At 47.4% G+C, this 14399-nt stretch overlaps 1 protein-coding gene across 11 annotated transcripts in view; it reads left to right on the top strand.

The window, feature by feature from the left end:
- TTLL5 (tubulin tyrosine ligase like 5) overlaps nt 1–14399 on the top strand; it is a 276914-nt gene that overhangs the window by 224534 nt on the left and 37981 nt on the right. For all 11 annotated transcript variants that reach the window (XM_075926843.2, XM_075926842.2, XM_075926839.2 and 8 more), the window contains one exon: nt 13665–13863. In XM_075926843.2, the coding sequence (XP_075782958.1) occupies nt 13665–13863 (199 nt within the window). The remainder of the gene's footprint in view (nt 1–13664; nt 13864–14399) is intronic.

Raw genomic sequence — 14399 nt, 5'->3', positions numbered from 1 at the left:
AGTATCTTCTGTTATTACAGTGCTGGGCTATCACACAACTGTCCTGAGGCATCTCAGTCCTGGCTAGTCCTTTCCTGGGCCTCCATGTCCGGTTCTGCCAACACTCTTCATTCCTGATCTGCAGCAGTAGGGTGTAGACGTCACATTGCCTTTGCTCCAAGAAAATTAGTTTTATTCCGGAGTGGGGGAGGAGAGAGGGAAACAGGAGTAGCTAACAAAGACTAAGGGATGGAAGTGGACAGCAAATTAAATGTGAGTTTGCAATGGGGTATGGGTTTTTAAAAAGACCAGTGTGATTCTTAGGCAGCATTTGCTGAATTATCAAGTTAAGGAGCAAGAGAGGAATGTTGTTTATCTCTACAGCTCTAGCACATTCACATCAGGAATATTGCCTTCAGTTCTGGGCACCTCATTATCAAAAACATTGACAAACTGGAAGGAGTTCAAAAGGAGAGTAATGAATAAATGGACTGAGAGACTGAGTTATAGGGAAAGATTAAAGGCAGTAAATATGTCTGCTTTAGTTGCATTGTAACTGAGGGGATGTAAAGACAAGTAAGTGAAGGGTTAAGCCCTAAGCAGGTGAAAGCATATAGCAATGGGTGATGTGATGAAACTGAAAAAGGTAAATGAAGGTTTACTCTGATAATCTAGCGTATGATGCTGAAGAGTATCAACCTGTGGAGTTTTCTCCTACATTCCATTATTGTGGATACTGACTACTAGACGGTGCAAAGAACTGGCAGATGTCCAGATCTTGCACTGGGCAGAGAAGGGCTGGATAACCTCCATAATTTTTATGGTTCTAAATTAGTGATGACATCAGGACTCACAGCAGAAAGGGGGAAATAAACAAAAGTGGCTCCTGACAATTGCTTGTGGTTGTTGCATACTGAGCTGTACCATTATGCCTTGACTGTGATTTGTGCCTATCTTAGATGGTTTATTTGGACAATGAAATATTCAAGGGCTTGGCAACAGGAGCTGATCTACAAAACCGCTCATTTAATGATTTTTCTTCTGCCTCCCTTCAAACACTCCTGTCGACTCTGAGTCTGTCCTTCATGTTTCCCTTGTACCTTTCTTATTCTCTCATGGCACTTGGTGAATGGCTTTTTCTTTCACCTGTTTCTATGGCTGCAACTTCTGAGACAGGGCAGGTAGGATGCTGAAGAGCAAAGAGGCTGGAGAACTGAACTATTTCAAAGTTGCCCACAGCTGCACTTCATCACAAGAAGCAGGTAGAGGCTGGCTGATGCAGAGGGACACGAACTCTCCTACAGCTCTGCAACACCTTCAATTATCACTGGAGATTGTATTTGTCACTGTGAACTGGATTTGAACCCAGGGTGCAGTTCCACTCACCAGCCTTGCTAAGCTAGCCTGGACAGTCTACTTTAAAAGCTTTCCCTTGGCTTCTCTCTGTAATATTTGAAAACAGATTGCAGGCCAGGTGAGGGCATCCTAGTTTTATGTAGGCCAGCTGTAGCCTGCCCCTTATCTGTCTTCATGTACCTACACTGTAGAGAGTGGATTCTGGTAAAGCTCCCTTCCTTACAGAGAATCCTCAATATACTGACAGCAACTCAAGCAGGAATGTCAAATGCTCTTTGTTCTCCTCTGGCATTTGGAGTGTTATCTCTCTGCTTGCCTCTGTTCCCAGCACATTCACAGCTGAATGTTGCAGGCTTCCATGATAGAGGAGCCATGCTACAATGCAGGCCATTGCTAGCCACCCTGAATCAAAGGCCCTGATTCTTAGACATCCTTGATAACATCAGGGCCCGGGAACAAGCCAGCTACAGAGGCTCATTACTCCATTTTAAAAAGAGAAAGAGAGAAATGAGGGCCATAAGGCAAGTGGCACTGTCCTTCATCCTAGCCAGGACCACAGCGTCCTGGCCCACATCCCCCATATTTATCGTCACTTCATAGCCAGCGCGAGACGAGAGCCTTTATGGGATGGAGGAAGTACAGACTGTGCTAAAGAAAATGTTGTGTGTTTTCTGAATACTTGAGTACAAGTCACCAGAATGTTGGGAGCTACCACATCAGACAGATTCATTCCTTAGAATGTTAACTATTTTGTGCCAGCTAGTGCCCACAGGGGTTTTGCTCTGAAAGCTTCTTGGCTTTGTCAGAGCACCTAATGCCCCAGGGTCAAAGAGCTATAGCCCAAGATTGTCTTGCATTCCATAGCAAAGTGGGAGCACTGGTTTCTAAATAGGCACTGGACTCCCTTGTTACTGCTTGGCACAGTGATCCTAGTAGTTCCTCCTTAACTCCAGGCATTACAGAACAGGGTATGATATACTTTCATTGTCAGCTTACTTCCTCAATTAAAGAGAGGATACATTCTTTTTTAATTTTGTAGCCATGCAGCCATCTCACCTTTTGACTGCGATCTTCCATCCCACCTTTTGCTGTGATCTTATCAGCCCTCACAGGTTAGACTGGGGGAAACATTTTAAAAAATGTCCAAGTCCCGTTTTCAAAAGTGACTTAAGTGCACATAGGGACCTAAAGTCCATTGACTTTCACTGAGTCTTAGGATCCTGAATTTCTCTGGCACTTTTGAAAATGATACATATAAGTGCAGAGGCAGCTCTGAAGGAACACCAAGATGCTGCAGGAAGTGGTGTTGGTTTTTAAGGTGAGTACTGAACCAGTGGCCAGCATGGGGGTGGAGCTGGGGGCATGGTTGAAATTGAGGTCTTTGTCTCTTGTGATCCTTACAGATCACTTGTTATAGGAGTGAAAGTGTGCATCCCAGTTTCATGGCTAAATTCCTATCTAAGTGATTGCATTCTGTGCCATGGCTTTCTTCATGCAGCTTCAGTTGGATAAAGATTTGCCTTTACTTCTTTCTGCTGTCCACTCTGTAACAGCTACCATGTCCAGCCCTGACGGTGACTACATTGTAATGGTTGGCAAAACGACCTACTTCAAGTTTGTAAAATGCTTTGAGATATTTTGAAATAGAAGGCACTATGGCTATGCAAGCTGTTATTATTTACTAATGTTATTCTTTACGCAGGTACTAGCTCCAACAGTTCTAGTTAATGTAGCATTCATAGAGCCTGAGCTGCTGGGAGAGTATGCTCTGCAGGATTAGATTTTTATTCATCGGCTCTCTCTTAACTCCATTCCATGAGGCACAGAAAATACAATTCAGGTTGTTCTCACATAAGCTACACCCCATATCTCTTCCATGTAGGTTTGGGGATCCAGTTGGGCTCTTTCTTCTCCTACCCAGTCGCTGAACAGACCCACCTCTCATATCTGACATCAGCACAGGCATAGTCACCTGGCTGCAAGGAACTTGCTTGTGTCTCCATCCACAAGGTTGTGTATCAGGAAAGAGATCTCTGAGCTGAAAGGGAATTTAGAAGCAGAAGTTTAGGAATTTGTGCAATCACTGTTGGGTTGAGTTTGAGCCACAATAATAAGGAGTTCTGTTAGAATTTTCTTCAAATGCAAGGATATTTATATACCCTCTACTGAAGAAGTGGTGGAATTATGGTCAAGGTACATGGAAAAATACAGGTCAAAGAAAGGAATGCAATGATTCTCTTTCCACCTTGTCCTAAGTGCTACTGGAAGGACAGAAGTTCTAGCTTGTGAAGGATGGACCATAGCACTCAGGATGAGATTGATAGCGCATTCTGAAAGCCTGAATACTGGCTAGGCCTCTACTAAGCAATCCATAAATAATCCCAAGTGAACTGGGAAAGATTGCTCACAACCAGCGTAATTAATAGACCAGCCTCATTAATAGACTGAAACACAATTTTATCTGTTTCATAGAATCATAGGGCTGGAAGAGACCTCAGGAGGTCATAGAATCCAGCCCCCTCCCCAAAGCAGGACCAACGCCAACTAAATCATCTCAGCCAGGGCTTTGACAAGCCGAGACTTAAAAATCTCTAGGATGGAGATTCCACCACCACACTAGGTAACCCATTCCAGTGCTTCACCACCCTCCTAGTGAAATAGTTTTTCCTAATATCTAACCTAGACCTCCCCCACTGTAACTTGAGACCTTTGCTCCTTGTTCTGCCATCTGTCACTACTGAAAACAGCCTCTCTCCATCCTGTTTGGAACTTCCCTTCAGGAAGTTGAAGGCTGCTGTCAAATCCCCCCTCACTCTTATCCTAGGATCCCCGGGAATGCTAACATGAAGAGGAAAGGAATCCAGGGGAGTCATCAGAAAGGCAAAAGCACAATTGGAACTGCAGCTAGCAAGGGATGTGAAGGGTAACAAGAAAGGTTTCTACAGGCTTGTTAGCAATAAGAGGGTGATCAGAGAGGGTGTGGGGCCCTTACTGGATGAGGGAAGTAACCTAGTGACAGATGATGTGGGAAAAGCTGAAGTACTCAATGCTTTTTTTGCCTCTGTCTTCCCAGATGACTGCACTAGGCAACGCAATATGGGAACCTACACATCCTTTGTGTGTATAGGTATGTGTATGCATATGTGAGAGAGGTAGCATGTGCAGGTGAGTATCTAGGAAAACAGCAGGCCTCAGCATTTGAGTGACAATCACAGACTAGAAAAAAGGAGAACTCAACCCTGTGTGGCTCAGAAGAAGAAGGAATAAGGCTCATTTAAGTGACAGTGTTCTCTAAATTAGCAGTAGTGCAGGTGTCAATTACTGTCCCGAGCCTCCTGCAAAATGTATGTGTGTTGGCTACAGGTATAACCCAAGGGAGACCTTCATTAATAAACCACAGGCACACAGGCTGTGTCTACACTGGCCACTTATTCTGGAAAATCAGCCGCTTTTCCGGAATAACTTGCCAGCTGTCTATACTGGCCGCTTGAATTTCCGGAAAAGCACTGACGATCTAATGTAAAATCAGTGCTTTTCTGGAAAAACTATGCTGCTCCCGTTCAGGCAAAAGTTTTTTTCCGGAAAACTGTTCCAGAAAAGGGCCAGTGTAGACAGCACAGTAGTGTTTTCCGCAAAAAAGCCCCGATCGCAAAAATGACGATCAGGGCTTTTTTGCAGAAAAACGCGTCTACTTTGGCCACGGACGCTTTTCTAGAAAAAGTGCTCTTCCGGAAAAGCATCCTGCCAATCTAGATGCGCTTTTCCGGAAATACTTTTAACGGAAAACCTTTTCCGTTAAAAGCATTTCTGGAAAATCATGCCAGTGTAGACGTAGCCACAGAGTTTGAGAATAGGGAGCTAAAGCACTAAGCTGCCCTGAGAACACAGCAGACAAGGAAAGGAGGCAGGGTATTGAGAGTATCCAGAAATAGCTTCCATGATTCATGTATTCTCACCCCAATTCCCCTCACATCTACATGGGGAGACCTCACTATGTATGGGTCATAGCTGATTTTTATAACATACTGAATGAACTGATGCAGATCTCAGAAGCAGGAACCCTTGTCTGTGTATTATCCCAAGTTCTGCACTGGGAACTCCATGGCCTCTACAAGGAGGGCCAAACTGCTACCTGTTGAAGTTAGATGAAATGGAACTTTGTTCATTTCCATGTAGAAGGAAACAAAGCCATGAAGCCTAATGTAAAAAAATATTCTCATCCCATCATAGTTTTACAAACTATCAAAGTGAATCATAGGCAGAAAGCAATTTGCATTGATGTGGTCTCTCTAAATGGGAGATGCTGGAATTTGTTGTGTGTAGAGGAGCATTATGTACAGTGGAACCGCAAGTGAGTTGTATATAAAATGTGTGCATGCTACAGGAAAACTAACTGGCCAGAACTGATTACAATCCTGGCTCTCCGAATATAGTAGCAACAGGGTTTCCATGTTTTCCTAGCCAGGAACTTCCAAGCTGAACTGTGCTAAAGTGCACCTTCTAAATCTCACTGTAGCCTTATAGACTACACTCAGGTTAAATAACGGAAAGAGGTCAGCCTAGGGCAAGCCTGGGCAAAATACAGCCTGCCAAGCTACCGGGTCTGGCACGTGGAGGCAGCCAGAAGCCCCAGGCAGGCTCCCTGGCTTGCCCTGCAGCCCCGTGCGCTGTGCAGAAACGCAGTTGCAGGGCTCCGGTTCTGTTTCAAAACTGGAGGGGAGGGGGGAAGTTTTAGGAGCTGCCCTGCCCCCAGCACATTCCCATTGGCTGGTTTCTGCAGAAACTAGCCAATGGGAGCTGCTTGTTAGAATAATAGACAGCTAAGAAGAATCATGCCCTCTCTCCTGGGCTCGGTTATTCATGAAGCACATGGCCAGGCAAACAGGCAGGCTGGGAAACATTTTAAGCTCTGCAGGCAGACAGGCTAGTTTGGCAGCTGACAAGTGTGTCTCTTGTCCACAGCCTGCTTCTGACTTCCGAGCCCTTTCCTGCCTCAACTCTCTGCCCCTCCCCCACTCAACATACCCAAACCCTCTGTCCCCCTCTTACACCCATACCCCCTCCCAGATCTGGCACCCCAGTCTCCTGTCCCAGATCACAATCCCCCCTACCCTAGGTCACATCCCAAAGCCGTGCACTCCAGTCCCCTGCCTTAGGTCACAACTGCCTGCGTTATCCCAACTCCCTCCCAGACTCCAGTGTCCCTCCTGCATCCCAGTCGATTACCCCAAGCTCTCTTCTGCACTCAACCTCCATCCGAGATCCCTCATCTCCATTAATATAATGGAAGAGTGCGGCCCTCGACCACTTTCCAAAATCTTGGAGTGCCCCCCCCCCCCCCATCAAAAATTATTGCCCACCCCTGGCCTAGAGACTAAAGGCAAACACATGCTGTAGAGAGATGTTTGGAGAGGGTGAAGCAAATCATACTAACAATCCCACTGCATTCATTGAAACTTGGACTAGGAGCCCCCAATCTTTATGCATTTCTTTGTCCCTCACCAGATGGCTGAAAGAGAAAGGAATGTCGTACCTCTTTCAGCTATCTGTAAGGCACAGAGTCAATGCAGGCTGTAAAACGGGCATTGTCATTGTCATGCTGTCTGGAATGGCTCACAAATGAGGATGCCAATCTCAGGGCAGATTGTTACAAACAAGGGCCAAACTCAAAACTGGTTGTATTTTTTTTAATTAGATTTCACCAACCAAATGTGAATGACTCAACATAAAGACAGCTTTAACATAGAGGCTTGTGTGTTCCAAGTCTCTTGCTACCCAGGCAATCCTTCCTTTGTGATAAATGTTTCCTCTCACCAAAAATCATAATATTGAGGTTATTCCCAGCCTCAAAGGACCAGTCACTTACCCCAGGTCAGTTATACCTTAGATCTGTCAGCAAAGGCAATACTTACAGCCAATCTTGTAACTAACTGAGGGAAAAGAAATAGAGTTATTTTAAAAGTTAAAGCTGGGAAGTGTATACTCAGAAATGAATTAGTCTTAGGTTTCAATAGATGATATAGCATTTGCCTATATAGCAGTTACTGTATCCCTTAGTGCAGCGGTGGGGAACCTATGCCCAGCAGGCCAGATGTGGCCTGGAGCTTACCTGGATCCAGCCTATGAGTGATGCAAGTCGGCACTTGTGCTCCAGCCACATGAGGGGTGCCGTGGCTGATGCACCAGCATTGTCCAGATCATGCCACTTGGGTGGGGGGAGCCCCAACCTTTGCAGGTTCTATCAAAGCAAGCCTTGGACTGAATTGTGCCTGCAGGTACTGCCCCACATCACTCCCATTGGCTGGGAATTGTGGCCAGTGGGAGCAATGGAAGGGTGGCAACTTCAGGAAGAGCTTCTCTGCAGCATGCAGAACTGCAAGGTGCACTTGTGCCTCCCCAGGAGCTGTGCCATGTGTCCCTGGCCTCAGCCCCTTCCTACCCAGACCCTGCAATTCTACCTCCTCCTGCACCCCCTTGTCCACAGCCTCCCATGCCTCGCAGTCCACTTCTTTACCCTGCCTCTGACCCCTCAGCCTGCTCCTCCACCCTCCTTCCCACCCAGATCCCACATCCCCACCACACTCCAACACCCTCCCTCTGCTCCTCCACTCCCTCTCCCTTCCAGACCCTGTACCCCCACCCCCAGCCTGCTCCTACAACCTCCCTCCCACCCAGCCATCCAGACCCACACCCCCATGCTGCTCCCTGCAGCCCCCTCTTGCACACTGAGCCCCTCATATTTGGCCTGACCCTAGAGCTTAAGGGGCCCCCACAAAATCTACTAGCCCCAGGCCCCAGGAAGAATTAATTCAGCTTGCAAACCCTGAGCCTCGGGATCTCTCTGTCCCCCCCCCCCCATCCCCAGTGGGGCTGAAGCATGAGGGGAGTGCCTTTTTTCCCCTGTTCCTCAGTTGGGGGCCACATTTGTGAGGGTTTTATTTTCCTCCTCCTTTGCTCCTCACTTGTGTGTAGACCCTGGGCCTAAAAAGTTCCCTACCCTTGCCTTAGGGCTTAACCAAACTTAGCACTATAGGGATCCTTTGCTCATGCTTAGAAATAGTGCCCTCTCTGAAGCCCAAGCAGCTAAGTGATGATGATTTCTCTTTAATAAGGATTTTTATTCCCTTCCTCCAGCATTCAATCTGTGGTGGGACAAGGGCTTGTGCATATCTCGTCTTGATGGTAGCAGTTGTCAATCCTGTGTTCACTGATGTTCCACTATGGTTTGTCGGTGCCTATAGGCTTTATTTTGATGGGATGGAGATAACATTTCTTGTAAACTAGTACTTCATATAGATGAAGCTTCTTCCCAACTGTGGGGGTTTGCAGTCTTAGAGCAACCTTCTTTTATATTTACAGAACAACCACTTAACACCTTATAGCATGGGATGCAGATATTATAAGTAAGATTAATACATGCAGTATTCTATAAGCATTTCATAACGTTTAAACCTTTTCCTTTAGCTCTAAAATCTGTTCTAACAATCCTAACACATAGGTGAGTCAGATTGGTTTCCAACTGTGCATTTGTCATTCTGGCCTGTGGCCTTAACATGAACTGGCACCTGGTCTCCAGGCATCACAGTCATCCCTGACAGCATCAAATTTGTAGGTTAAGTGTGATCCCTTCAGATCTTTGGTATGACAGCTGCCTAAAGAGATCTGCTGCTGCTCACAGTGACTTTAGGTCTCCATTACTTTCGTATCTGACTCTTGCAACTTGCACTCCCTTTCCTGAAACACTTTGTGTTTCTTCCATTCAACAGCAAATCTAGCTGGTTAGACTGGGAGCAAATTAAAGCTGTCTTCAAAGATGTTCACATCAACTCAGTGTATCTCTTTCACTTCCTCAAGGCTTACATTCATATGTTCAGTAAAGATTCTTGTTCAGCAACCCTGTCCTTAAACTTTTCAAGCATTCTTGTTCATTGAAGGATAGAATTTATTCTGTGCAGGTTCTTAACTGGAGGAAGATCTCTGGGAGATTTGGAGCAGGCACTGAACTCCAGGATCAGTTGGATACTTTCATTGAATGCCTTCAGGATTTCTTGACTCTTCACCTCACAAGACTTAGTTATATATTATTTTGTCTTGATAGTCAGGATGGGAGCTGCACTGTAGTACCATAGGTGCCTGTCCTAAAGAGTTTACCAAAAGCAGTCATGATCAGCAGGACTCTTACTCTTTATTGAGCACTGTTAAGAAGGGTAGCCAGTTAAATGTACTAAGAAGTAAGATGTTTAATGTTAGTCAGGCAGTTCATACCCCTATCATATTGATGACCAAAGGAAGGGCCAGTCTTTAAATGGAGTGAGCATTGCTTGTTTTCCGCTGTGCTTGATGGATTGTTAATGGGAAGCTCCAGGGATAGAGTGTGCTTAGAGCAGAGATGTGACCATAAAAATTATCATTTAGCTACCTTTTACAGTGACAATAAGGATGAGAAATTGAAGGTGTGAGCAAAATTACACACCATAGGCAAATAGGTAAGTAGAATGTAGCGTAAATAGTTTGTAATTGAGGGACCACAGCTCAAGATCCTTCATTGCCATTGATGAGAGGGTGTTCCTCAAGCTGCCTGCTGAGTGCCAGACTAATTCCACCTTTGCTTTTGAGTGACTTTTGTATCTGCTGGGGCCAGTGGGCAGTGCTGTTTTGTATTTTGTTTCAGTGATTCTTTCTGTGATTCCATTTGTCCCCAGAGTGTGTTCCAGTCCCAGAAAAATCTTTGTGTTTCTCAACTGTGAGCATGACTCCAAATTTCACTGAGAGGAACACAGCTGCTGCTGCTTCACTTGCTGTCAGAAGAGTTCAGGGATTTTACCATCTGGAAATGGGGATAGAATCAGGATCCATGCAGCGGGTGGGCCATTGTTACCCCCAAAGATATGAGGAAAGGTCCAGATGACAACAACCTGATAATAACCAATGTTGGGAGCAGGAGGGACTGATGAGGCAGCAGATGGAGATCATTTCCAGGTTCTAAATATGCCTTACAATCCATTTCTTTGTACAGGCAGTCCCCGGGTTACATGGATCCGACTTATATCGGATCCCTACTTAGAAACGGGGTGAGGCAACCCCGCACTAGCTGCTTCCCCCCAGCAGACCACGGAGACGCGAAGCTAGCGCCCCCCCCCCCCCCAGCAGACCAGGGAGACGCGGAGCGGCTTTTCTCAGCAGACACCTCAGCTTGAGAATAAAGGACTGAGGGAAGTGAGGTGTGGGAGAATAAAACTGAGCTCTGGAGAAATGTTTGGCTAGAGTTTCCCCTACAATATGTACCAGTTCTGACTTACATACAAATTCAACTTAAGAACAAACCTACAGTCCCTATCTTGTACGTAACCCGGGGACTGCCTGTATTTACATTTCTAGAACATTTTGTGCCCAGTAGGGGGCAGTATTGAGTGGCTTGTAATACTTCCTCTTTTCAGCCTGTGGTATATGCGTGATGCACAGAGCTGAACAATTGCAGGCAGAGCTGCAGAACAGGATCCAGCAGTGTTGAAGAGTTAAGACTGCACTACTCACCTGGGGAAAAGTGAGAGCATGCACTCCTAGGCACTAGACATCCCAGAGTTTGGCTCACCCTCATTTTGTTTGGATATAAATGAGAAGGAGAGAAGTGGCCCAGGAGCTGCAACAGAAATAGCAGGAAAGGGAGTATCTGAGAGGAGAGAGGAGGGGAAGGAAGGGAACTGGAGAGGAATAAACCAGGTACCGTAAGAGGGGGAAACTGAAGAACTATGAAATGCCAAAGACAGAGAGGACATTTCAGAGTTAAATATTTTATTACTAGCAAATTAGCCCATCATAAGATGGGATTTTCAGGTCTCTCCTCCACGTCAGTCTTCTCTCCTGAGCCTCCAGTCTCTCACTCCATCTCTCTCTCTCTCCTCCTCCTCCTACTGCCTTCCCCCTCCCCCTCTCAGCTCTCCTCCGCCTCCTGCCCCCCCCCCCTCTCTGTTTCTCTTCGTCTCCCCCTCCTGCCTCTCACTCGGGGGACTGCGGAGCCCAAACAACCGTTTGGGCTCCGCACTCCCTGTGCTGCATGGGGGTGGGGGGGAGACCCAAACGGTCACTTGCGCCACTTGCTCCCATGCGGTGGCCTGGCTGAGCAGTGCAGAAGTCAGCCAAGTGCCACAGCGGGAGGCGAAGAGGGGTGGGGCGGTGACATTCACGGCCAGGGGGTGGGGCCTGGAGCTGCTGTCACACTACTTGTCACCCCCCCCACCTCCCCTTTGCTTCCCGCCGTGGCGCTCAGCTGACTTCTGCGCCGCTCAGCCGGGTCGCTACGGGGGAGCAAGCGGCCGTTTGGGCTCCCCCATGGTGGCCCGGCTGAGCAGTGCAGAAGTCAGGCAAGCTCCATGGCGGGAGGCGAAGGGGGGCGGGGCGGTGATGTACATGGCCAGGCCCCGCCCCCTTGCCATGTACATCACCCCCCCGTCCCTCTTCCCTTCCCGCCATGGCGCTCGGCTGACTTCTGCACCGCTCAGCTGGGCTGCTGCGGAGGACAAAACGGCGCAAGCAGCTGTTTGGGCCCCATACTCCCCATGCAGCATGAGCCGCCCAGAGGGAACAGCCAGCATTTCAGCAACAGCACCGCCCAGGGGGAACAGCCAACATTTCAGGCAACAGTGCCCCCTAGAGGGAACAGCCAACATTTCAGGCAACAGCGCCCCCTAGAGGGAACATCCAGCATTTCAGCGTTACAGACTCTCAGACATTGTGCTACTATATATATGATTATGAGATCAGGGCCTGTTGTGTTAGGTGCACATAGTGAGGAACAGTCTCTGCTCCTAAAGAGGTTGCAGCCTGTTTAGAAAAGAAAGACAAAGGACAGAAGGGGAAACAGATGGGAGAAGTGACTTGCCCAAGATCTCCCACTGACTCAACGGTGGAGTCAGGATTAGACCCCTGCCTAATCTTCTGAATCACAAGTCTGCTGTATTCATTAGGCCACACTGCCTTCAAAGCAGTTAGAAAAGAGGCAGAGATGACAATTTAAGACCCAATGATGTGAGGGCCAAAGTAATTTTACTCACTTCTACTTGGTTTGTTATATAATGATGAACAGTAGCCTGTGGTGGTGGGCATGATACAAGGGCCTGAAAAGTGCCTGAAATAGGTCAGAAGGGTATAGGTGCCCCACAGGAAGCAGGATGGAGATGCTAACAACCAGTGTCCCTTGGTTCAATCCTTGAGGGAGCCATTTAAGGATCTGGGGCAAATCTGTCAGGGATGGCACTTGGTCCTGCCGTGCGGGGAGGGAACTGGACTTGATGACCTCTCAAGGTCCCTTCCAGTTCTATGAGATAGGTATATCTTCATATATCCCAGGCTCTCTAGGACACATTGTGATCCTGTCACTCTGCCGTAGGTCTAGTGGTGAAGAATGTAGTTCCCTTAGCTCAGCCACTTAACTCTGTGGATACCTGACTCTGCAGGCTCCAAGGCTGACTTGCACCTTGGTGCTAGCTAGGCAGCCATGATCGTGTTCTAATGTTAAAACCCCTGGGTTTTCTCTTCTTGTTTCTCTGCAATTGTTTACCTAAGACTTGGTAGCAATAGTAACATAGCTCCAGCTGAGACTTCTAGACACTCTCCCTGTTGGAGGCAGGCCCTTCTTATCAGCTTACACGTGACATGTGCATCATGTGTTATACTTGCCAGTGCCACCCACTCGTTGCTAATAGGGATGTTAAAAGGCGTTTATTTAGGTAACTGTGTAACCACTGAAAAACTCAGTATAAAACTTATACCACAGAGCCTTCAGCGGAGCTGGATCTCTGGAAGCAAAGCTGGCTGACCCCACTCCCGGAGAGCCAGCTGCACTGTGGGCTCTGCAAAATAAGCGTTATACTGCAGAGCCAACAGCATGGGGCAGCAGCCTAAGTGCACATCTGCCGCCCTGCTCCCAGGGAGCCAGCTGCTTCACCATGCTGCTTCACCATGCTGCTGCCTCTGATACAGTGGCAGCAGTGTTGGGCACACTCTGGCTCCCAGCTGCCAGCCTCACTCCCAGGGAACCAGCTGCTGCCCTGGGCTCTGATGCAATGTCCCCCTGTGGGGTGTCAACTGGCTTCCCAGTTGATTTCAGGTGGGGGCCTGTATGTAACTGTTAACAATAACAGATAAACCCAGGCATATTGGTTAACCATTTAAATGGTTATTCTGTTACATCCCTTGTTGCTAATCAGATGCCTGTGAAGGTACTAGTAACGGTCTGGGGAGCAGTGATGCCCAGTGGGCAGCAGCTCCTCTGGCCGTGCATGCAGGGTCAAGGAGATAGATAACATATATGATGGCTGTTTTCTTCTCAGGGCTCTAAAGAGTAACAATTTTGCCTGGGAAGGAGAATTAGACAACAGTGTCTACAGCAAGGTGACAGGAAGTCAGCTGGCACATCCCAAGTATCAGCCTACTGCTGGCAGCTATCAGCTTCATTTTGCCGTACAACAACTTCAGCAGCAGAAGCTTCAGTCCCGACAGCTCTTGGAGCAGAGCAGAGCCCGGCACCAGGTAACTGATACTTTTCTGCCTGAGAGTGACCACTGCTAGTTTCTATATCTGTGGACTGGCATGGGGCAGTTTTAAATCTAGGACATGGCACAAATTTTGTGGGAAGAAAGCACCACTAGTCGGTTTTGGGAGGAATGGGATTGAACTTGCTATCAGAATCACTGAATATAACCTAATACTGCTATCCCTCATGGGCTCCCTGCTGTGTCAGGATCCCTCTCTAGTTGTCTTTCTGAGTGCTGCCGCTCACTATCGTTCCTAATACCTGAGTCAGAGCTTAGCCTCGCTGGAATTCTTTGTAAATCCCAAAGTTGTGGTGGCATGTCTCTGATTCCACCAAGGTCACATGTGGTTGTACTTATTCAGATGGCATTACTACATTTGTGTGTCTCCTTTCTCCAGAGTTTCAGCTGTGTTGGTATGTGTCTGTGCCCTCTGAAGCTGGTCTCAATTGCCTCTGGTTTGGCTACCAAATCCCTTTCCTGAGGAGGAGCCTGCACTATGCATCAATCAGCGTAGACTGATAGGAAAAGAAC

The sequence above is a fragment of the Pelodiscus sinensis genome, chromosome 5 (assembly GCF_052426305.1).
Source record: "Pelodiscus sinensis isolate ZL-2025 chromosome 5, ASM5242630v1, whole genome shotgun sequence".
NCBI classification, from domain to species: domain Eukaryota; kingdom Metazoa; phylum Chordata; order Testudines; family Trionychidae; genus Pelodiscus; species Pelodiscus sinensis.
This window is presented reverse-complemented; position numbering and strand designations above follow the sequence as displayed.